This window comes from Cetorhinus maximus, chromosome 18, assembly GCF_964194155.1.
Source record: "Cetorhinus maximus chromosome 18, sCetMax3.hap1.1, whole genome shotgun sequence".
Classification (NCBI taxonomy): Eukaryota; Metazoa; Chordata; class Chondrichthyes; order Lamniformes; family Cetorhinidae; genus Cetorhinus; species Cetorhinus maximus.
Window position 1 is genome coordinate 29,739,571 of NC_135896.1, and position 25,700 is coordinate 29,765,270.

General features: G+C 40.2%; 1 protein-coding gene across 2 annotated transcripts in view; it reads left to right on the forward strand.

Annotated features, from left to right (window-relative positions):
- The window catches only part of togaram1 (TOG array regulator of axonemal microtubules 1), a 148,165-nt gene that overhangs the window by 97,868 nt on the left and 24,597 nt on the right, over nt 1-25,700 (forward strand). For both annotated transcript variants that reach the window (XR_013579446.1, XM_078562321.1), the window contains exons 8-15: nt 368-550; nt 7,790-7,888; nt 8,207-8,388; nt 13,017-13,173; nt 16,356-16,493; nt 22,358-22,514; nt 23,126-23,231; nt 24,765-25,000. Coding sequence is in view for 1 of the 2 variants with exons in the window: in XM_078562321.1 (XP_078418447.1) it covers nt 368-550; nt 7,790-7,888; nt 8,207-8,388; nt 13,017-13,173; nt 16,356-16,493; nt 22,358-22,514; nt 23,126-23,231; nt 24,765-25,000 (1,258 nt within the window). In the remaining variant the exon portion in view is untranslated. The remainder of the gene's footprint in view (nt 1-367; nt 551-7,789; nt 7,889-8,206; nt 8,389-13,016; nt 13,174-16,355; nt 16,494-22,357; nt 22,515-23,125; nt 23,232-24,764; nt 25,001-25,700) is intronic.

Below are 25,700 nucleotides of genomic sequence, written 5' to 3' on the forward strand. Positions count from 1 at the left end.
GGGTTAAGGAATGTAAATCTTAAATCGATAAGTGTTAATTTAAACAAGTATGAGGAGCACTGTCTTGGTGATACCTCTAGTATTGTTCTTGATACTTGATAACCTTCTGGTTATCAGAATGCTTCCTGTTGGTTCTTGCCCATAATGTGTCCCTTAGCTTCTGAGCTGCAATGTGTGTAAGCAAAAGATTTGAGTAAAGGATGGGTCACAATAGGCAACTATCTCATGACCCTGAGAGGGTTGTGTATATGTTGCATCATTACCATGGAATGTTGCATGGTATTTGTAAGAAAGGAGAAAAGACCCTAGTAGTGAAAACAATTTAAAAACAAAGCACATGTTAATTGCTTTTTTTTTTAAATAACAGGAGTAACTTTCCGTGATAAAACAACCTCTGATGTGAGTATTGTTGGTCAACGCATGACTTATGGAAATGGAATCCCAGATTCTGAAGAGGAGAAACAAATTGAAGTATCTCACTCTAGCTCGCTCTCTAAATTTCAATCCAAAGAGCATCAAAAAAATGTAACTAGTAATAAATCCGCAAGAGGTCAGTATAGTTATTTGTAAAGGATATTCTTCCTATAGATCAACAGATGCTTAATTTGTTATGTACATTATTGATACATAAGTATCTTCTCACTTAGCCATATATAGCACAAGTAGTATTTTTATTTACTAAATGGCTGTCAGTAATTGGAATAGTTAATTAACACTTTTTATACATGAGTATTATTATTAACTAAAAATGACAGTCTTTGCTTTAGCAATACCATTCACAATGTTTTCACAATATTATTTACAATATTATTGTTAAGTGTGTGCACTTTGGATTCTGGGAGCAATTCCTGGGAACTGTTTAAAATCCATCTTAAACTGTGATGATGTGTTGTGTGAAACTAGCCATTTAGTGACATCCTAAATTAGTATTGTATTACCCAAGTAATTGCCCATTTTGAAAATTTAAATCTGCTTTTCAAAAAGTAATGAGATATCTATTGCAAAGACATCCGCTGTGATTATAGGCTGAATTGTGGTCACATCAAGTCAAAGTTGCACAGTTGTTTGAAGATTTTATTGTGTTCTAAATATTTGTATATCGGGATACTGCAGATCACAGATGAAATTGTAAAGTCGTTGAAGCTAAATGGAACGATGAATAACGTAATTTATGGATGAATTCAATTCAGAAGAAATATAAACCTTTCCTATTGAAAATGCTTTAGAATTCTATATAAACATTGTAGATGGTGCAAAAATACTACCTTGAAAATAAGTTTTGCTGACTTTTTCTTTGGAAGGAATAGCAGCTGATTTCATGAAATTAAAACTGCCTATGCTAAAGATCACTTCAAAGACGGGCATAATTTTGGATTACAACTTGTTTTATGTTAAAACATCTCATTAAGACTATTTACTCAATTTCAATACTGTTGCTATAAATGAGGTATCATATCAATTTCTGCTTATTCTCAGCAATTTAATTTAATTTCATCTCTTAAAGAATGTCATGCTCCTGAAGGTTATCTTTACTCTTTAAAATCTGTAAATTTGAAACTTTGCCGGGTATGCACAAGATATTCTATTGAGTTCAGTGTCACCAGTCACTCCCATAACCAGATCGTAAGTCCCATATGATGAGCGGAATTTTCAATTCTGGAGACTAATTGCATTGGCAGGCGGGAAAGTCAACATTCCCGCTGGGTGTCGAGGCAAATTTTCACACCCAATTTTCCGCTTTTTAGCCTATTTATTATGCACCAACAAGGAGCTCTTTGAATCTTGTGGTGGGACAGGCCGGGCATTGATTCGTCCATCTCACCATTACCTCATGGGGTTGAAGGTTCTGGCGCTGTATTTGAACGGCACCTGGACAGACATTCACTTACTTCAGGCCACATGTGGGCTGAACGTGTGCATTACCATGGCGATCAAACACAAAACAATCCCTCAGCTCCACGGTTCAGCGAGGCCTCCCTGGGGATTCCCATCCAGGAAAGACAGGTGGTCCTCTTTCCGATGGATGGGAGCAGGAGGTCCTCTCACCTGACCACACCTGGCCTGAGAGGGAGTCACCAGGTAGGTCAGCACCCATGCCACTCAAAAAAGGACCAGCTTGCAGTACAGGAAACAAATGATCTGATGAGCTCTGCCAGGCTAAGTGAAACTTTGACTCACTCCAAACTCTCTCACTCATAAGAGCATCAGGCAGTCCATTGGGATGTCACACACTACCGGCCGATGAGACTTCAGCACTGCATGTCTACCAACCCACTTTGAAATTGCCGTCTCATGTAAGATCCTGCCCGAACAGTGCATTTATCCCTTATTGGGAAGGACTCAGCACACACAACAGACATGCATGCTTCTGAAATGCCCATTCAATCCATCTGCCTTTTTGTGGGACAAGATCGTCCACAATCGACGGGAAAGAGCCAAGACCAGAGGGGGTACCCCAGAGCTCAAGGCATTCTCCTCCCACGAGGAGCATGCAGCAGAGCTTGCTGGAGAGGATAGGGATCGCTCCTCCATGAAAGGTGAGATTGACCTCCCTCATCAAGCCAGTGAGGGCACATCTGGTATATCTCAGTCACATGTGGATAATCACTGTGAGTGACCTGTAGTGTAGAAGCCTGCCTAATCAATCTAATTATCTCTCTCTCCCTATTCCAGCCATCACCCAGAAAAGGTGGCGGAAGAGTTACAGCAAGCGCCTCAGCCCCAGTCCCCAGAGCATCTCAGATGAGGAGACAGAGGAAACATCTGTTGAAGACCTATCTCGCCGTTCACCTGCACCCTTCACCCTTCACCAGCACAGATACATGCACCTCGGTGGATCTTCATTCTGGAGTGGCTTGGGGGTAACAATCTAGTGATCACCTCACGGATAAGTGTCCACAGCAGGCAGAAGCGGTGACAGCCAAGGTCTCCGACACTCGGAGGACTGCTAGATACCAGGCCCCTGCTGAATCTGAGCCTCTGCAATTGGCCCTGAGAGAAATGTTGCAGATGAAAAGACACGTAGAGGAACATCAGGCAGACTAGACTGGAATGAAGGATGGAAGAGTCCATCTACATTCTATCTGATGTCGTGGCTCTAGCATGTGAATGCATCGAAGTCTCCATGGGAAGGGTGGCGGCTGCCTTAGCAATCCAGGTCCAGCAGCTTCTGGTGGATTTGCACTTGGACCTGCACATCATCACTTTAGCCATGGGCACGTTCCAGTAGTGACTGGGGAGAGGGGGCGGAGCACCTCAACCGACGTCCACGTGCCGCCTCTTCTCGAAGAGTCCAGGAGGGGCCCTCGGGCACCCATGGGGGGAGGAGCACCAGCCAGACACTCCAGAGTATCCACCCAGAACGCTCCAGGGGTGTCCAGCTACTCCAAATCCCGCCTGCCTGTGACCCCATCAATTCCAGCAGCTCAGGCCGAGGAGGGTGCACCTGCCCCAGAGCAGGGGACCCTTAGCAGGCCAGGGCCTTCACAACCTCGGGCCTCCAGAGGACTCCTGCCAAAGTATTCTCAAACAAGTGGATATAGCAGGCAGCCTCCACCTTGCTGTGGATGTCAGGGCTGCACCTAAACATAGCAGTAGGAAAATTAAGAAGTCTTGAATTCACAATGGTGGCACAGGTGTTCGTTCATTGTACATAACCTGCATTATTGTAAATATGTTTCGTATTTATCCCTCTCCAAGTCTGAGATATTGAATGGCCATTCGATGTGATGCAAGTTCCCACGTTCATTCAAGGGTACAACGTGAACCCCCTACATTATCTCCCATCTTTTTCCTCGTTTTCATTATGTCTAACTCAATCTCATCACTGTGAATCAACTTTATTTTCATGTCAACATTTTCAACATGAACAAAAGCACTTTCCATATCAAAATGAAAGCTAGACAAGACACGTAACCCTTGCATCTTTGACAGACAATATGTGACCTCATGGGAATTGTTCATCAAAGTTAATGATTATCCTGATGCTGTTGCACTGAAGTCTGTGGTTTGTGGATGTTATAAGTATTTGTCATGACCAAGGTTGCAGCCTTTTCACCCAAATGCATTTTGCAAGTTTTGGTTAAAGTTATATTCATCGTTGAGCACCATAGCCTTTCATGCCTTCCTGCAACATAATTTCGTCTCTGCTTTTAAGGCTGAACATTATTGCTTTCTTAGTCCCCACTCTCCCATGCATGGCACAGAGCAGTGGAAGTTAGTTCCAATTGGTGACATTTGAAATGTCTGCTAGACTGGAATGAGTCTATACTGTCAGAGGTGTGCGCTCCTCCTGATGAAACTTTGTCAACTTCGCCCCTCCCCTTCTCAAGGCCACATGCACCCTGACTTTCCGGGACACTCCACCCCACCATGGGACCATACTCTCCCATGACTTTTCAGCTAACAAGTTACAGGATACAGGTGCCTCCCCTGACCTTGCCATCTGCCTCACAGTACCATTAGACTAACCTAGAGAACCAAAATCCTTAGGTGACTGACCACGCCCTGCATACCATACTGTGCACGACTGTCACTGGCACAGAGAGGTCTTCCCCACCCAAGACTGGGACCAAGACATGCGTAGATCCATGCAGAGCCCTCTAACATGGCCCGCACAGCCTCAGGACAGACTTGGACTCTTCCTTGGACTGTCTTATAGCTCTTGCCCAGAACAACCTTTCAGAACTCCATTCTGTTCCTTGACCACTCCCGAGTCTTGCCCCTGTCTCTCCCCTCCCGCCCCCCACTCCCCGCCAGTGTTCCACAACCTTTCCCCATGCCCTTGCTGGTATTGCCTCCTACATCCTTGGCGCAGCTTGTGATACAGGCACCCGAAATCTCGCAGGTAGGCAAAAACAGTGCTTACATACCTTGAAGTCATTGATGAAACGAAGTTCGTCAGCCGCATGCCACTTATATACAGTCAGGAAACATACCGTCCTAATTATCCACTGGCAGGGCACTTAATTTGGAGGAGGTAAGTAATTCTGGTGAGTTGGTCTTTTAATGATCATTCATGAGATGAAAGCATGGTTCCTAACAGGGCTCAGCGGGAAACCCGACCCACCTTCAACCCGACATCAAAGTTGGGAGAACAAGATTCCAACTGATATCCCGCCAGCGCGAAACTGACATTTTCCATCATGCCAAGTTTAGTGCCCCCGCCCGCCACGATTCCTGCCATTGGCAGGAGCAGAAAATTCCCAATATCTTTACTGCCAAAAATCTAATCGGATGAAAATCCCGTCCACGTGAGGAAATTTCTTTCATGTGCTATGTCCGGGTTGGAAGGCGTGCACGCTTTATCTTGCCCCACTACTCCACAGGTTGCACCATTAGTGTAAATGTTTAATTCATTCACCAAAATGGCCAATTATTTACCTTCACTACTGTTAGACCCAGAATAAGAGACTTGAACCAGACTTCTTTCAATAAACTCAGAATGATTGATTTATTATGAAACAAAACTTTTTTAAAACAAGTTGCAAGAGCTGGTTAAGATACAATTTGTAATCTGTAAATGTAACTACCTATCCCTTTTAAAATTTCCCTGCACGTGCACACAAACACAGAAACACATGACAAACAAGTAGGGCCTCTGCAGAGATGGGCGGTTGAAGAAAAAACTTTACAAAAAGGATAAAGTTCACATAGTTTTAATGCTATCAATCTGGTGTTCCCTCATGTGAAGATGAACTGCTAGTCCCAGTAGATGTCTGGAGGCTCTTACCAACGAGCTTCAGCATGGCGGAGAATAGAGCTGGATCAGTCCTTCTCATCTCAGCATCTTGGGTTTCCAAACACACAAGTTCCACTAAGATGAGGATACTGATAACCACACTGTATTTCAGGCAAGGCAAGGAGAGCACGAGCTGAGCAGCTTTCCCCTTCTCAGTTTATTCCCAATTAAGTTCAAAAAAGCAAGTTCAAAACATAACTCATCTCTGTCAAGGAATTTCCAGTAAATCACTAGGGCCTTTGCCTGTAAAGCAGTTTTTTTTTTCCATTAATTAAAGTGGTGGCAGTTCAAATAAACAAATAGCTTTCTTCCACAATTGCCATGTGAATCATTTAGCTGAGACCATGTGATTTCTTGGAAAAGGCATGTTTGCTCACAGTCCAAGGTGAACTTATGACCCTTTTAAAAAAAATCCCCAGTCAGTTCCCAAGTGTCCAAATAATGCAATGTCCTTCCAAATTTTAAAAGAAAATATAGTTCTTGAAGGTATGGTTCTAATACATGGTGTGTACTTGATACTATAATTTCAGATGTGTCTGTCTTATCTTCTGGATAGCAACCTAGTAAACCCTCCAGTGGAACAAAATGAAATGTAAAGCAACAAATTGACTTATTTTGTGGAAAATACATGAATTAACAAAATTGTATTTTAATATCTAGCTTTATCTATTTCCTTTCAATCCTTGTAAAATCAGAAATAATGTACCCTTAACATAAGCCTATCTTGCTATGCTAGTCAGTATTGTTGACTGTCTAACTTTAAAAAATGAATTCTCTACTCCTTTCAGTCTGACTGTTCTAAACTCATGTCTGCTGCAGACTGTCTTTACATAGAGAGAGAGTGAAGGGAAGTCAAGAACTTATTGTTCCAGCGTTTGCAGTCAGTAATGAAGGAAGGGCACTTGCCACTAACCTCAATGTAAGTCTTGCTGAGAGATCAGGTGATCTCTGGCAAGAATTTCACCTCTATCAACATGCAGTGATACTGCAACTGAAGCAGTGTTCTTCCCTGGCAATTCCCATCAGGGAGCAGCAGCAATGTCATCAGGCTGTCCAAGCAGCCAATCACATTAATGGATTTTCACAGACACAAAAAACAAACAAAAAGCACTAAAATAAAATCGCATTTAATAAAATTTTTACATAGACGGAATTTAGGATTAGGACATATATATGGGCTGAAGGTAGAAGCTAAAATATCTGAAAAAAACTTTAAATATTTTTAAGCCATTTTAGCTTAAATCTACTAATTAATAATTTAACAGAAATTCACAATTTTTTTTAGAGTCAGTTCTATTGTTCATCAAATTTTATTAAACATTGCTAAGTTTCCAAACACGCTTGACTGAACATGGTGTAGCTTGTTGAGGGGTTTCAATTAGCGAAGTGAGAGTGGGAAAGTTGAAAATTCTCACCGATTTCAGTGATAGGCAGCTTTGGGAGAGGTCCAGAGCACAGTCTGTGGTGGAGCCCTGACTGACAGACCGCAACTTCCAAATTTCTGTGTTAATCTGTGCATGTCCGTTTGAAGTTGTGGTCAGCTTGAGGGGTAATGAGAGTGAGCGCAGTAGACAATTTGCCATCAGCCACCACCACCCACACCCCCCTCCCCCAACACTTCCGCTGCAAAACCTGGCCCAACAAGTCTCTGCCCCTTCCCAGCACACACTGTCAAGGATTGGTTGGGTAAGCTACCAATCAAAACTACCATATTAAATAAAGAGGCTTCTCTCCCCTATTTCCCCCTCTGCCCGCAACTGCCCCCACCCCACCACAACACACCTCCAATCACAGCCACTACCCCCCTAATCTCAGTATGAGAGTTGTGGGACCTGCGTTATGCTGCTTAGCCGGAAACCCTGCTTTTATTCATGCTTACAGATGAAAACTTTAGGAGATGGTGAAACTTATGGCTGCTGTGCTTCCCTTCATTACAACACTGACTATAATTCATTGCTGTGAAGTCCTTTTGAACATCCTACGGCTGTAAAATGCACAATGTGCAAGTTATTGCTTTCAAATTTTTTAACCAATTAATAACTGTTTTAGGACTGACAGGATCTACTTTCAGTACGCAGCAGATGAACAACTACGATACAAGTTCTGGAAATGGATTCTCCGATGACTCTGTAGTTATTGTAGGAAAAGGTAGGTTTATTGAGCAGTTGTTTTTTCTTCATGTTCTCCATGCACCGAGATGAAAAATCTCTGAATTTATTCAATGAAAATGCCATGTTGCATAGAACTGTCAGAGCTCTACAAGACTGTCCATATTATTAATAATTAAATGCTATAATTCTATGAAAAGTAGTTCATCCTTTGGTACTGGGTTTTTTTTTGTGCTGTTATTTATAACTCAATAAAATTGATGTTGGTCTATTGACATGCATTGGTCTATTGACATGCATTGCATTTTTGAAAATAAGGTAACTCTTTATCAATTTATTTTTGCTTTCTTCCCATAAGGAGTCTTTGGAAGCCCTCAGTCAGTTCCATTAACATACAGCCAAGCCATTACCCCGTCTTTTGACAATGGGGATGAAATTTGTGACTTAAAGCAAACAATGGATCCTCCTTCAGGAATCTATGGAAGGGCTGTACCCCAGAATAGTCAAACTGGCTTTGATGCTTCGGAGAATGAGAGAGAGGTAATGCTACAATAGCACTTAATAAATGGGAGGTAATCGAGTTAAAACAAAAGAGCTGGAATGCAAGGAAAGTATTACAATATTTATAGTTGCTTGGTAGTACAGAACTTGAATATTGGTGAAAAAAGAAACATGCTGTTTTGTGCAATCGTCAGAACAGATGTAGGAATGCCAAATTTCAAAGGGACCAACAATGTATACTGCATGAAAGAAGGGTGTTGATTGGTTGGCAAGTCAACTCTGGCCAAGGCCTGACTCAGAACACCTCGGCCAATCAGAGTTGACTTGCCAACCAATCAGCACCTTTCTGTCATGCAGTGTAAATTGTTGCTGCTTTTGAAATTTGGCATTCTTGTCCTGATAAGTGCAAGATGAAAAGCTTCAGCCGCATGTAATATTTCTAAGAAAAGACAATATTGTTATGGTGTCAAGGAGCGAACGCTGCTAATTTGTTATGCATAGTAATACACGTCGCTATTTTAAAATATAATACAGAGAAACTTTTATACCTGCACTCATCAAGCATTCTCAGTTTAGATTTGTTGCAGATCTAAATTACCTCACCTGCTGCCACATTAATGCATCATAACCTTAATCTCAGAGCAGTTATTCTGTATGAGTTAATTTTGTGGCCTTGTTATTTTAAAATTCATTTTGAATTAAATTGACCCTTTTATGTTGTAGCATCATATTCACAGGGAACTTATTGAGACTAAAATGTATTTTTTTACAACAGCAATATAGTCAGCAGAGAGACAAAACCTTCATTCCATCAATGTTTAATAGTGGTTCACCGCCATCTTTCCTAGGGCAGTTAGCACAAGCAATAAATGCTGGAATTTGGTTTAGATGATATCTGAACCCCCAGTAATTAACTGACAAAACTACACTACAAGATTTCACGTTTTTAAACAAAAACAAATTTTATTGTATATCAAAAAGAATTAAACGAAGTAAGCACTATTAACTTATCAGTATAGCTTATAAAGACTCATGCTTTAAACTCAGTTTTACTTTTTAATCGTCCCCTACGAGTTCTCTTATCTTACAAAATCTTGGAAAGTTCATTCAATTTTCTCTGGGACCGATCCAAAGGTATATCACAGCTCTCTGGAATTCAACCTGATTTCTCTTCAGTGTTCCAGCTGTTCTCCAAGGTACAAGATTTCATGGGGGTTCTTCCAGTATTTTGTGCTAAGTGACCCTCAAATTTCTTTGCAAACTTCACAACTCTGGTGCTTGAGCTGTGTAATCCAGTCTCCCTGTGACTCTTGCTCAGTGGCTTAAAATATCAGAAAACTCCCTTGGTTTCCAATAGTCTGCTGCTATGGTTTCAAACTGCAACCAAGCTTATTACTTCCAGAATTCCAACTACAACAAGATTAACTGCCTTTCACTGGGACTACTGTAGATTTTTTTCCTTTAGCTTCCAGCTAAATAAATCTTCGAGTTCTTTTCCCCTTACCAACTTTTGTCTTAAACTGAATACCAACTCCCCATTGCAGGCTGTGTCATGGAGGATAGCATTTACTCTACTTCAGGTGTACGTCTGGCTTTATCTCTCGACTTTCAAGGAGTTACAAGCTACAAAAGACTCAAAACTGACACCGCCTCTTAGCTGCTTTTCCAAACATTAGCCAGTCTTGCTTGCTGGCTGTGCGTTATCTGAATTCACAGAGACAAATTCAAAAACAAAGTATCTCACTAAGCTCCACTTATCTCCATGGCAATGTAATACACAGGTTCCCAGGTAGAAATGCAAATTGACTACCTTTTAATTCCAAAGCTTTCCTTAATTCTGAGAAACTACGTGAATAACTTATGATAATGCAGATATCATGCCTCCAGTTATTTAGCTAAGTAAGCCCATCTGCTGTTTTATGATCTTACCTTTCTAGCTGTTAACCTCTTAAGTCAACATGGTCCCAACCTTTTAAATGTAATAAATTCCAAGTTGTTTAAATTGCATTTACTTCAGGATTATAACCAGTTTCTCAATCAGGATTTTTTCATTTACCTTACATTTGACAGTTTAACTTCCTAAAGCTAAAAGTTATATTCTAAAACATATTAATTATGAAATAGATATTCACAACATAATTCATAATACATGACAGCTGTTTTTTTATGACTTTGCTGTCAAAGTAATGGTGAAGCTATTGGTGTTTGTCTATATTTATGTTTAAATAGTAGACCAACTTTAGACTAGGGACAGATGCACAATTAAACATGAATATCCAAAAGTTTCTGAGTTATTTCATGAAAACAGCATCTAAGTCTACCTGAGATATAAACAAAAAGCTAAAAGCTTTAGTTCTGCCGAAGGGTCATGAGGACTCGAAACGTCAACTGTTTTCTTCTCCACCGATACTGCCAGACCTGCTGAGTTTTTCCAGGTAATTCTGTTTTTGTTTTTTTATCTAAGTCTACCTCGCCACTGAAATATATGAATGACGTTAAATTGCTGTATTTGCGCATATGAACTAAACTACCCATAGAAAATTGTCTTATCCTTTCAAGTCTAAGCACACTTTTAATGTATTGTTTGTGTTTACTTTGCTGTTTTTCCCTCAATCCAATTTCTCTTTCCCACTCTATATTTCATTTTCTGATTTGACATAGAATTCACTCACTCTAATTTATACTTACTTCCCAGTCCTTGCACTACTTATTTCACATTCCTTCAAGTTGATTGGTGAAGGAGATAGACATTTGCCTGTGCTGTTCACTCAGGCCCTGTTTCCCTCAGTGTTGTTATGATCTTGCACTTTTACAACTTACTACACAACAAATTTTAAATCCTAATCATGCAAGTATAGTGGTAAATGCCATAAGATGCCCTACTGTAGCAAAATATTTTTGGATTGTTTACAGCTTTACAGTTGTTGGATTACTAACAAGTTAAATTTGAAACAAAAACAGAAAATGCTGGACAACCTCAGCAGGTCTAACGGCAACTGTGGATGGAAAAAAAAAGTTAACGTCTCGAGTCCTTATGACTCTTCTTCAGATTTGGTATTCAGAATTTGCAGCATATTTCTCAGTATTGTAAAATTCACAAATCTGTTGAAGGCAGTTTTTAAAAATTTTTCATGGGACGTGGGTGTGGCTGCTAAGGCTAGCATTTGTTGCTCATTCCTAATTGCCCTTAAACTGAGTGGCTTGCTAGGCTAATTTAGAGGGCAGTTAAGAGTCAACTACGTTGCTGGGTCTGGGGTCACAGACTGGGTAAGGAAGGCAGACTTCCTTCCCTAAAGGACATTAGTGAACCAGATGGGTTTTTACAACAATCGATGAGAGTTGTCATGGTCACCATTATTGAGGCTAACTTTATAATCCAGATTTATTAATTGAATTTAAATTCCACCAGCTGTTGAGATGGGATTTGAACCCATCTCCCCAGGGCATTAGCCTTGGCCTCTGGATTCAGTGATTCTTTTTTAATTGACTCATGTGTATTTATGTAAAGCACAAATTAGGATATTATAGATACAATGATAGACATGCTGTTATAAGAAGCCAATTCAAATGCAGAAATATTCTCAATTACTTACTTTCCTAAAAATTTCTAAAATATTAATGGAATAAGATTGTGTACCTGTACCACTGCTCTATACCCAAATACTATTTAAGATTAGGGTCGGGATTTTCTGGCTCTGCCGTGGGAGATTCAGCAACCCAGCCAAAAGTCCATTGATTTTTGGCGGGACCAGACGATCCCGGCAGCGAGCGGGGGTGAAAAACCCCACCCTAGAATTCTGGATGATATTTCTGTGATTGAAGAGATATAATCAATTTTATAATTGAAGTGATCTTTTGCAAGAAGTGTCAGCTTGATTCTGATTCTCACCTAAAAGTCAAAATGGTGTGGATTCAGCTCCCATGGCACATGATCTAAACTCTACAGTACTGAAGGATTGTTGTGTTGTCCAAGGTATTTTCCTTCAGTTGAAACATTGAACTGAGACATCACCTATGGGTATAGTGGATGCTAAACCAAAAGGAAAACTCATCCTGGTGGCCCAGTCGCCATTTCTCTCTCAGTAAACAGCACCAAAAACAAAAAAGCTGACCAATCACATTGCTGTTTGGGAACCCTGCAGTGCACAAAATAGCTGCTACATTTACCCACCTAACAAGGACTGAACTTAAAGCAATTGGCAGTTTGAGAAAACTTTGGAATATTTCTGAGCCATTATTTCAGCACTATAAGTGTCAACTCTGGCTCAGTGGGTAGCACTCTCGCCTCTGAGTTGCAAGGTTCAAACTCTACTCCAGATACATGTGCACATAATCCAGGCACACATCATTGAGGAGTGCTGCACTCTGCCTCCTCAGGTATATAAGAATCCATAGCCCTATTTCAAAAAACGGGTAGGTGAGTTTACCCGAATGTCCTAACCAATATTTATCCTTCAACCAATATTACTAAAAAAAGCAAAGATTATTTTGTCATTATCCCATTGCTGCTTGTAGCACTTTGCTGTTCTCAAATTGACTGCTGCATTTCCTATATTGCAATAGTGACTATGACTATGCTTCAAAAGGACTTAATCAGCTCTAAAGTGATTTGGGATGTCCTGGGGTTGAGAAAGGTGTTATATAATTGCAAATTCTTTCTTTAAAAGATTTCCATGTCAAAATCAGCTCGGGATAAAATGAAGCAAAGGAAACGGGAAGGAGTGCAACAGTGTCATTCAGAGGAACAAGGCGATCATGCAAAGAAGGAAGAGAAATTACATGAAAGACTAAGGAACGTAGATCCAGACAAAACACGAACTGAAAGTAAAGTTACTATATAGATCAACTGCTTTTGTAAATTGTGGCCACTCTTCACACTTTATGTAGGAAAGTCTTACAAACATGTATTAATCATTAGTTTGCTTATCATTAAATGCTTAGTTTGTGAGCATCTTCAAAGAATTCTGTGCTCCATGCTGGCTAGCTAATTAAGAATTCAGCTTGTATGTTGTGACCAATGTACTCTCTAATTTTATTGGGAACGGGCAAGCAATTTGTTCAAGTGCGCGGCCCCTTTAAATTTTTTCTCTGCAGCTGAGCACTTGTGGTAATTTAAAGGGGTTGAGTTGTGCACAGTCTGCATGAGAACTTTCAGATTGCTATGCAGAAGTGTCAATTGTGATACTAACATAAATTACCAACGCTCAGTTAAACACCACTCAGGAATAGTATTGCTGCAAGTAATCTTGTGTTTATAAGTTAAACATTTAACAAAAACAATTTGAAATGATTTAGCTGCCCCTATCATTTTTTTCTCACCTCCTCTTACTCCTAATTCATAGTACATTTTCTTTGTTCTTGACACTGGGCATTGACTTCCCTGAAATCTGCGTTGCACAGCTCAATGAGACTGTCCTCGCTTGGTTCCACTTCTATCTATGTGATCATAAATACAGTGGGAATAATTTTAACACGTTGGTAAGGAGTTAAAGCTTCTAAAATTGGGGATTGAACCTCAACCCACCTCCAATTCTGGCTTTAATGGGTCCAGCAGAAAAATATTTTAAAGAGGCTGCTTGCCTTGAATTTAGGGAGAGTTTTCCTTTTAATGCCAGCTGGCCAGGTTTCCCAGGGCTCAGGAAACCTGGCAGCTGAAGTGACTTTACAGTAATGCTTGGGGGGCTAGGAGGCACAAGAGTGCTTCCTTCCAGCCCCTCAAGCTAACCTGCTTCCTCCCAGCAATTAGACACCTCTGAAGACCCTCCTAATGTCCTATCCTCATCTAATTACAAACCCAATGTCCTCTCCTCATCTAATTACAAACCCTCCTCAACTCCTGCCCAGTATCATCTCCCTCCTATTACTTTTCTACCAGAGGCCCTCTACGTCTTCCCCCTCCCCTTGATGTCCTCTCCGGGCTCTCCCTCTCTGATGCACTTAGGGTGGGAGGGATAGGAAACCTCTTTGCTTCCCAATTGCAGCCTAGTGCCACAAGGCTTTCTGCCTACCAGGCAGCCAACATCTCAATCTGGCTGGCTGCTGGCTGGGAAACTAGAGTCAAAGAAATTAGACAGGACCTCTAGGAAACTTGTTCCTGCAGTTTTCCCAACCGCTACACCTGTCCTCCGTGCCAACTCCCAGTTTCTTCCTATTAAATATTGGGGCCAGCATTTCTAACAATGGTGTTTCTTCCAATCCCTGCAGTCTGCCCACCAGAGTTCTTAAGGATCTATCCTTGGGCCCCCTCAAGTACAAGCTTCTCCTTGGCCATTGATATGGGACCACCTTCCACATGTGTGCCAAAGACACCTTGCTCTACCCCTCTACCACCTCTGTTCTGTTAATTTCTCCTTACTACTAAAATAGAGGCACTATTCAATTGTACATCTGCCCAAAAATTGTAAGAATTTAATATTTTAGATAATCTTCATAAAGAATTACCTTATTATCTTATCTGACATCAGATCTAACTTGCTCCAGATAAACATTGGGAATACAAAAGACATCAACTTCAGTTCTGCCTCAAACCCATATCCTGACCACAAACTCCATTCCTTTTCCTAACTACTGTCTTAGACTGAACCAGGCTTCTCATAATTTCAGCATTTTCTTCAATATTGAGCAGAGGTTCAGACACCATGACCTTTGCATCACAGAGGTCCTAATTCCATCCCCAGCATTGCCCTCATCTGTCCTGACCTCAACCCGCCTTACTGCTGAAAACTTCAGACATGACTTTGTCGCCTCCACTTAATTACTGCAATGCTGGCCTTGTTAGCCTCCCACCTTGCCTTAACGTTCCTCCTAGTGAAAGCTCTACTTTTCATTTTCTATCCACCACACCCCGCTAAACCAATATTCCCATCCTCACTGTACAACATTAGTTCCTGTTCACAGGTACCTTGCACTTAACATTCTTGATGTTATGTTTTAACCCATCCATGCTGTCACAGCTCCAGGCTTCTTATTTTCTCCAGCTCTACAATAGCTCCCCATTGCTGAACGTTCTGGTCCTCTGACTCTGGCCTCTTGCACATCTCACCCATCCCTTTGCCTCAACATTGGCTGCGCCTGCAGCTGCCTAGGTTCCACATTTTAGAATTTTCTTGATAAATCCCTTTGCCTCAACCCCTTGAAACCTTCTTTTGAAAGTATCAACTATTTGACCAAGCTTTTGGAAAGTCCTGCTTTGGCTCAACATTCTTTTTCCTCTGAACTTTGGGAGATTTACAGAACCAAAGCTTAGAACATAGGCAATTAACCTGTTAGTACCTTTTGAAGTGATTATCAAGCTTTTTATTTCCCTCCTACTTTCAGCACAGCGTTGGGAACTCTGTTTACCCAGTGAAGCAATTGTTTGGCCCAACAGAGTGAGTGCTGACGAATTGGTTTCACTGGCGTCACCCGAGGGGCTAATAATTGTTTAAGTGCATTCCAAAATTCTCCCATTTCATTTATTTTAATTTCTCCTTACTACTAAAGTAGAGGTACTATTCAATTGTAAGTCTACCCAAAAATTTTAAGCATTTAATATTTTGGATAAATTTCATAAACAATTATCTTATTGGATGGTTTCCTTTATACAATGCACTTTTGTTTAAGAGCATTGGTTACCTAATTAATCATGTATAAATGGTTTATTAAGAGATTTTCCACATTCTGGGCCAGTTCACCAGTAGAAAGGAAGGAAAGTTGGTGAGCGAATATCTTGTCACAATGTAAGCTTTACCAATATAGCACGTTGACCAGGAGAAATTACAGTGATGAAAATTCAAGCCATGATTAAGTTCTTGTTTCTTGAAGGGAGGCATTTTGATATGATTCCTACAATTACAATTTAATGAACTTCGCATTGGCTGTGTTCTTCTGTACTTCTAATTTTTTATCTTTGCTTGTAAAATAGAACCAAAATTATTGGAGAAGTTGAATTGTGATTTGTGAGTTTCTAAATTCAAAAAAAAATTCTTTAAAAATAAACCTCAAAGAGCATTTTCTTTTTAATTTAGGTTTGAGCATCAGCAATGATGTTTTCCTTAAGTTGAAAACTGATCCTTCACCTGTGGAAATAGCCACTCTTAGTCCTTCGCAACTCAAACACAGCACTGGTATGAGGAAAAATCGAACTTCCAGCTCACCAAGCTCTGGTAAGAAGAAATTGTTCAATCTATAAGTAAGAATTGATTCCTAAAATAGAATATTTGATGGAATGTGAAACCTCCAGGCAAACGCAATTTACGTAGTTGAACTGTAGAAGCCGAATCATGCTTCAAGGTGAAGGAACCGAGAATTGTTTCATGTATACAGTTACAGCTTCATAATTGTCGCTGTCCATGACGATGGACATGAAAATAGAAATTGTGTCGAGCTGATGGTTTTGCATTCCATTGAATGTCACTGTCTAGTTTTATTTCAGCCATTCTCTGTTTCTTGCTTTTTTCTCAACATTAATTTTTCCATTTCCCATCATTATCTGTCTTTATTTTCTGTTTTATTCTTCCTATAGCCTATTAACTTAACATCAGCCTCTCTTCATTTATCCTGCAGTGATGAGATTCAGTACAGGTCGCATTGGTCATTAATAAAAACATAAAATGTAAAACGGGCCAGTCAGTATCTGTAAAAGAAAGCAGGTGTGCAGCCTCTGATGACAGATGCCTTGTACAAAATTGGAGATTTTAAATATGATCTGAAACAGAATAAGAAAGAATATTGGCAGCTAACATAAAAGGAAACCCAAAAATCTTTTTAAGTAGTAAAAGGGAAGTGGAAGGAAGTGTGGGGACACTTAGGGACCTAAAAGGAGATTTTCTTGTGGAGTCAGAGGGTATAGTTGAGGTACTAAATGAGTATTTTGCATCTATCTTCACTAGCGGAGAGGATGTTGTCAATGTCTCTCAGAGGAGGAGGCAGTAGTAATATTGGATAAGATTTAAAAAAATAGACCATGAGTACACACTTAATTGGTTGACAATGTTCAAAGTAAAAAGATGGTATACATTCTAGGTTACTGAGGGAAGGAAAAATGGAAGTGTGTGGAGGCTCTGACCACAATCCTCCAGTCTTCCTTGGCTTTGGGGGTGGTGCCAGAGGACAGGAAGATTGCAAACTTTAACTACTGTTTTCTACAAAGAAGAGAGGGATAAACCCTGCAACTGGAGGCCAGTCACCCTAATGTTGGTAGTGGAGTAACTTTTAGAGAGAATCTAAGGGCACAATTAATTGGCATTTAGAAAAGTATGATGTTGGGTTCCTGATACATGAGAAGAATGCCAACACCATATATACAAAACTTTAACCTCATTATTTTTAAAAATGGGCTTCCTGCTGTGCTAAAAAGATGGTAGCTAAAAAGATGGTTGCTAAAGTCAACTGACCACAGGGTTGGTCCTTTGTCTGGGAGCTGTCCCCAGAAGTTACAAAAACAAAATAAGTCTTAGCTCAGCTTCTGGAATCTCACACATTGTACAGACTGCTTGTAATCACAAAAGACCAGAAGAGTGGCACATCAGAACTCATTATGCCTACAGAGCTACAACCAGACTCGTATCACACTTGGGGATGTCCTGACCCATTTAACCACAGGAATGTCATTTGCATCTAATAAGCTGACCTTGCTCGTGGAGTCAGTGGTCTGCCTACACAATGGCTTCCCAAACACCCGACCCTCAACATAGATTGCAGCTCTTTCAACCACTAATAACTGAGACATTATCAGCACCAAAATCAAAGCCAATTCCAGACACTGGATAAACATCCCCTTGAAATCAGTGTAGAGAAGCAAGGTCAGGTGACTCAAGTGACCATTTTGAAATCCCAATATGACTTTGAGAACTGAAAAATAGTCAGCCTGCTGTAACATCCAGCTGGGGAACCACCAAGAAGCAGACCCCTCCAGGCAGAACAACAGCCTGTACCTTGAAGCCTGTCTCTGATGGAAGATTTTGTCCTATCGCCTACAGAACCAGCTCAGTCTCTGTGTACCTACTTCATCTAGTGGTCAGCACCAACTGAAAAGCGAATGCTACAACTCTGGTCTTTAGCTAGCTGAATTTGAACGCCTCCTTGAAAGAATTCTTCATTGGACTCTGACTTGGGACTCTGTAAATTATGTGAACCAATATTCATTTCAGTGGTCCTTGTACTTTAAAACTCCTGTGTGTGTGTGAGTGTGTGAGTGTGTGTGTGTGTGTGTGTGTGTGTGTGTGTGTGTGTGTGTGTGTGTGTGTGTGTGTGTGTGAGAGAGAGAGAGAGAGAAATAAACTAACCTCCTGGGTTATTCCTAACTTGAGTTTACTGTGGATTATTAGTAAATTGGATCACAAAAACTGAGGGATTGGGAAAACATGCCACTGCCTATTTTTAAAAAAACTAACTCAAAATACCTTCTGCTTATGGACAGGTGTTAAGAGAGGAAATCAGTGCAGTTTGTCTGTCTATCTCTTCTGTCTGTAACAATGATCTAATAAATGAAAGTCAGCGTGGATTTGTTAAAGGCAAGTCATGTTTGACTAAATTATTTAAGTTCTTTGAAATAGTAGGGAGGATTGATGAGGGTAGTGCAGTTAAAGGCGCTTGATAGCCATGTGAAAGATTTATTAGCAAAATAAGAGCCCTTGGGATTAAAAGGACAACATCACACATGGATACAAAATTGGCTAAGGGACAGAGAGCAGAAAGTAGTTTTGAATGATTGCTTTTCAGACTGGAAGGAAAGGGATGTTGGTGTTCCCAGGGAACTATTTTAGACCCGTTGCTCTTTTAGATATAAAATAATGACATATAGACGTGGGTATACAGGGCATCATTTTGAAATTTGCAAAACCGAACTCATAAATATAGTAAACAACGAGGAGGATAGTAACAAACTTGATGAAATGTACAGACTTGTGATAGTGAATTTTAATGCAGAGAAGCATGAAGTGATTCTTCTTAGGCAGTCCCTCGAGGTCGAGGATGACTTGCTTCCACACTAAAAATGAGTCCTCAGGTGACTGAAGAGTCCAATGCGTGACCCTATCATAGGTGGGGCAGACGGTGGTAGGGGTAACGGGGGGGTGGGGTGCCCGGGTTGCCACACGCTCCTGTCGACACTTGGCTTCAGTTAGCCCTTGGCGATGAGACCCGAGGAGTTCAGCTCCTTCCCGGATGCTTTCCCTCCATTTCGGGTGGTCTTGGGCCAGGGATTCCCAGATGTTGGTGGGTATGTTGCACATTTTCAAGGAGGCTTTGAGGGTGTCCTTGAAGCACTTCCTCAGTCCTCCTGGGGCTCACTTGCCATGTCGGAACTCCGAGCAGAGCGCTTGTTTTGGGAGTCTCATGTCAGGCATGTAGACGATATGACCTGCCCGGTGGACCTGATCGAGCATGGTAAATGCTGGGAATGTTGGCAATGAGCGAGAACACTGATGTTGGTGTGTCTATCCTGCCAATGGATTTGTAGGATCTTGCGGAGGCAGCACTGGTGGTACTTCTCCAGAGTTTTGAGGTGCCTGTTGTTCATAGTCCACGTCTCTGAGCCATATAGGAGGGTGGGTATCACTGCTGCTCTTTAGACCAGAGCTTGGTGCTGGGTTTGACGTCCTGGCTTTCAAACACACTCTTCCTCAGGCAGCTGAAGGCACACAGAAGGTGGTGTTGAACCTCGTCATTGATGTCTGCCCATGTTGACGGTAGGCTTCCAAGGTAGGGAAAGTGGTCCATATTGTCCAAGACCTTGTTGTGGATTTTGATAACCGGGGTGGGGGAAGTGCAGTGTGGTTAAGTGTAAGGCCTGTGCTTTTGTATGCCTCGGTGAAGATGTTGATGATGGCTTGGCCTCCGAGTATGAGCAAACGCAAGCATCTTCTGCAAGTGATACAGTTTCGTAGGAAGATTGAGGAGAGGCAATATAAACTAAATGGTACAACTACAAAGTGGGTGCAAAACAGAGAAACTGGGACTGTATGTACATACATCTTTGAAGGTGGCAGGACAAGTTGAGGAGGCTGATTTTCTTTTTTAAAAAAAAGCATATGGGATCCTAGGCTTTATTAATAGAGGCATAGAGTACAAAGGCAAGGAAGTTATGCTGAAACTTTATATAACACTGATTAGGTCTCAGCTGGAGTATTGCGTTCAATTAGACATGGACATAGACATAGAAAATAGGAGCATAAGTAGGCCATTCGGCCCTTCGAGCCTGCTCTGCTATTCATTATGATCATGGCTGATCATCCAACTCAATTCTGGGCACAAAAGTTTTGGGAACGCTATTGAGGCCTTGGAGAGAGTGCAGAATAGATTTACCAGGAGACTAGTACCATGGGTGATGGACTTCAGTTATGCGGAAAGATCGGAGAAGCTAGGGTTATTCTCATTAAAGTAGGGAAGACCAAGAGGAAATTGGATAGAATTGAAAATCATGAATGGTTTTCCAAATCACAATCACAGAATTGTTACAGCACAGAAGGAGGGCATGAGGCCTATTATGTCTGCACTGGCTCTCCGAAGGAGCAATTTACCTAGTGCCGCTCCCTGGCCTTCTCCCCGTAGTCCTGCACATTCTTCCTTTTCAGATAATAATCTAACTCCCTCATAAATGCCTCGATTGAACCTGCCTTCGCCACACTCTTAGTGCATTCCAGATTCCAACCACACTCTGCATGAAAAAGCTTTTCCTCCTATCTCCATTACTTCTTTTGCCAATTACCTTAAATCTGTGCCCTCTTGTTCTTGATCCTTCCATGAATGAAGCAGTCTTTACTTAAATATTCTGTCCAGTCATCTCATGATTTTGTATACCTCTATCAGATTTCTTCTCAACCTTCTCTTTTTCCAAGGAACACAGTCCCAGCCTCTCCAGTCTATCTACATAACTGAAGTTCCTCATCCTGGAACCATTCTTGAGAATCTCTTCTGCACTGTCACAAGTACCTTCACATCTGTCCTAAAGTGTGGTACCCAGAACTGGACACAGTACTGCAGTTGAGGCCAAACCAGTGTTCTATACAAGTTTAACATAACCCCCTTGCTTTTGTACTCTATGCCTCTATTAATAAAGTGTATGATACTGTATGCTTTATTAATCGCTCTCATAATCTGTCCTGCTATGTTGAATGACTTATGCACATACACACCCAAGCCCCTCTGCTCCTGTACCCTCTTTGGAATTGTACCCATTATTGTATATTGTGTCTCTATGTTGTTCCTACCAAAATGAATCACTTTAAACTTCTCTGCTGTAAGTTTCATCTGCCACTTGTCCATCCATTCCACCAACCGGTCTATACCCTTCTGAAGTTCTACACTATCCTCACTAATTTGATGAGTAAATAAAGAAGAGCTATTTCCAGTGACAAGAGTCAGTAATCAGAGGACACGGATTTAAGGTGACCTTAAAAGAACCAGAGACAATATGAAGAAGCATTGTTTTACACAAGAAGTTGTTGTGATCTGGAAGGCACTGCCTGAAAGGGTGGTGGAAGCAGATTCAGTGGTAATGTTCAAAAGAGAACTTGGATAAATACTTGAAAAAAAAATTGCAGTGCTATGGGAAATGAACAGGGGAGTGGAATTAATTAGGGAGCTCTACCAAAGAGCTGATACAGGGATGATGGTCCAAATGGCGGCCACCTGTACTATATCGTCTTATGGTTGGCAGGGAAATAATTTTTAGTGATGATGTGGAAATTAGGCATCCCTTTCAAAATTAGAAGGATTCTGTAGGAAAGCCTATTTTTAAAAAAATATTGCAAAACTCCAAAAATATTTTTTAGAATGGCTTCTTTTAATATATTGTATCTTCGAGCTTTCAGAGGACATTAAGAACACAGTTGATTTGTGTTTTAGTCTTTATTGCAAAGTGGAATCCTTCCTTCAAAATGTTTCTTAATTCTTAGGTTCTATACAGGTTCTTGAAAATTGGATCCAAAAACTGGATCCAAAATTATTGTTTGCAAGGAAGATGAACAAAATCAACATGTTAATTTACAAAATTACTTACAAAATTTTCTTCTACTCTGTCTAATAGGAGGGGAGAATGCTCCAGGTCCCAGATCATCACACAGGGGTCAAACACCATCGGTTTTGCCTAGTCCAGAGGTTGTAGATCCTTCTGAATTGAGACCTTTTTCCAAACCAGACCTTGCACTCTCAGAAGCTCTTAAACTTTTATCTGATGAAGACTGGTATGGAATGAGTTTTTCGTTTGATTAACGTTAGAATTTCCTGTATTGAGGTTATTCTGTATTGCAGTTATATGATATATCAGCCAAGCTTTCCTATTCTATATTAAAGCTGGTATAATAAACCTAATTTTAGATATCTATGGGTTTGCAAGTGGTCAGCTGAGTAAGATAAATTACCTTCATATATAATGGACTTATTTAAAATGCATACCATTCACTTATTTGAAATAGGCACTATACTATACATTTGGTTTTCTTCTGGACTGCTTCAATGTTATTGCCAATGAAGTGCATCCCAGAGTAAATCCACAGAAAATGAGAAACTGTGTCATAGGATGGCCTCAGAGTTGATCTGGTACCGCTTCAGTCAAAACTCTAAAGAATACATTGTACATTAAATAAAACAACAGCGTGCTTATAACAAAAAACACCAAATTCCCTACCACCGCCCACTTTTATTTCTTTAAACATTGCATTAGAGAACATCGGATGAGATTGTGTCCTACAATTTTTTAAAAATTGTATTGGTTTTCTTTTGGCATTCATAGTTTGTCATTGGTACTTGGAACTTAATTTAGTATTACTAATTCAGTTTTTGTATTCTTTCATAGGGAAAAGAAAATTGAAGGCATCAATTGTATTCGATGTCTGTCTACATACCACTCAGATGTGTTAACAGTGAGACTTCATGAAGCTGTCTTTCCTGTTGTTCAAGAGGTTGTTGTTTTAAATGTTTCCTCATAAGAATTTAATAACCATACTAACTCTATTTAATGTGTGGAACGACAATAAAATGTGCTCAAAAAAATCTCAGTAACGAGAAAAGGAAGGCTGTGATAGAAATAGGATCATAAAGGGATAAACAGGGTAATACCACAGGTAATGATAGAGAGATGGCAAAAAATATTAAATAATTATTGTTTTGGCATTTACCAGGGAGGTAGAATAAAAAGGTGAGACTTTGAAAGATGAGATGAGTAATAAGTTGTGTATTTAAAATAATAAAAGGGGATGTATTGAGCAAACTAAATAAACTCAGAGGACAAAACCCCTGGTCCAGATGGATTGCATCCACATATTTCAAAATAATCTAGGGAAGAGATAGCAGAGGCATTATTATGCATATTTGATAATTTGTTAGAAAAAGGTGTAGTGCCAGAGGACTGGCGGATAGCTAATGCAATTCTCAAATTAAAAGGGGAACAGAACACGCCCAGGGAGTTATAGACTATTCAGCTTAACATCGGTGGTAGGAAAAACCATGTAATTTTTACTAAGGAGTATCTAGAAATGAGAAATATAATAATGAACAGTGTGGATTTCAAAAGGGCAAATCTTGCTTGACCAATCTTATCAATTTTTTTGCAGAGGTAGCAGGGAGAGTAGATAATAATGCAGTAGTTATAATTTATCTGGATCTTCATAAGGCCATCGATAAGTTACCCCATAATAACTAAAGAATAAGATCAGAGAATGTGAAGTGAGGGGACAAGTGGCAGAATGGATTACAAGCTAACTTCAAAGCAGAAAGTGGGAGTAAAGGGTAGCTATTCAGAGTGGCAGAAGGTGTTCTACAAGGATCAGTGCTGGGACCACTGCTGTTGACAATTTACATTAACGATTTGGACTTCAGAATCAAAAGTGCAATTTCTAAATTAATCATCTATGAAACACCATGGAACATGCTGTGTATGTTCAGGGTGTAATGTAAATGCACATTCCTTCCTTTTTGTCCCTTCCTTTTGAATATAATAAAATTATACTTGATTTAGCAATCAAACTTAACATTTTCCATAAGCTCCGTTTTCAGAATTATTTTTTGTTAAATCATGGGAATGTGAGTATTGCTGGCAAGGCCAGTATTTAATACCCATCCCTCAGTGCCTTTGAGAAAATCATGGTGAGCTGCCTTCTGGAATGCAACTGAGTGGCTTGCTAGGCAAGGGGGCAGTTTAGTGGCGAGCATATTGCTGTGGATCATAGTTGGCCAGACCTGGTAAGGACAGTAGATTTCCTTCGTGGACTAGTGAAGCAGTTGGGTTTTTAACAACGATCCAGTAGTTTCATTCCTTACGCTAGCTTTTTACTTTAGATTTATTTACATTATTGAATTTAAATTCCCTAGCTGCAATGGTGGGGTTCGCCCTCGTGTTTCTGGATCATTAGTCCAGACTTCTGGATTACTAGTCCAGTAGCATAATACCGAATCCCCTAAAATTAACTCTATGTCCTAAATTAACCTATTCACAGGTGAAAAATCTACGCTCTGGCGTTTCACGAGTAGCAGTCCTCTGTTTAGCAGACATGTTCACAGTGTTCAAGAAGAATATGGATCAGGAGCTGGACAACACTGTTAAAATCCTTTTGCACAAAGCAAGTGAATCTAATGCCTTCATACGAGAGGATGTGGACAAAGCACTGAATGCGATGGTCATGAATGTTACCCCAGCACGAGCACTTTCATCCTTAATAAATGGCGGACTGAAGTAAATATAATTTATTTTAATATGTATATTTTAACAAAAGAATGTTACCGTTTCTGTGTTTTATGCATTTTTTTTTATTCTTGTTAATGATTCTAGTTGATATGTTTTATATGGAGGTCAAAAGGGGGTTGCTTGTGAACATTAAATCTTATTTTATGTTTCTATGTATTTTATTCTGTACAATAATCTAACTTCATCGATTTAAAAGAAAAAAATGAAATCAGATATCTTTCTCCTAGTACTATTGAGTCTTTCCAATTTTCCAGTATAAGAGAAAGTTCCTTAACAAGGCAAACATCAACTCTTTGTTCCCATTGTCAATATCTGATTCTCTAGAATGTCCCCGAGAGCATGTGAAATCTTTTTCGAATCAGCACTAGATTAGTTTTTCAGCCTGAATGTGACATCGCTAAATAACATATTTTTGAATTTTTAGTTAGCCTTAAGTCTCTCCTAAAAAATATGGTAACTTAAAGAAGTTTTTTCTTACTGGTGCCTGTAAACCTACAATGTTCATAATCAGCGAATTTTTTCCATTTCACTGTTGCAATTTGGGTGCCACTGACGAGGCTGGCGTTTCTTTACTGAGAACATTTGATATAACTGAGTGGTTTGCTCCTTCACTTTGGGCAGTTATGACCAACCAGGTTGGTGTGGCCAACACTTCATGGCAACTTTTACTGAACTTAGATTCTCTAAC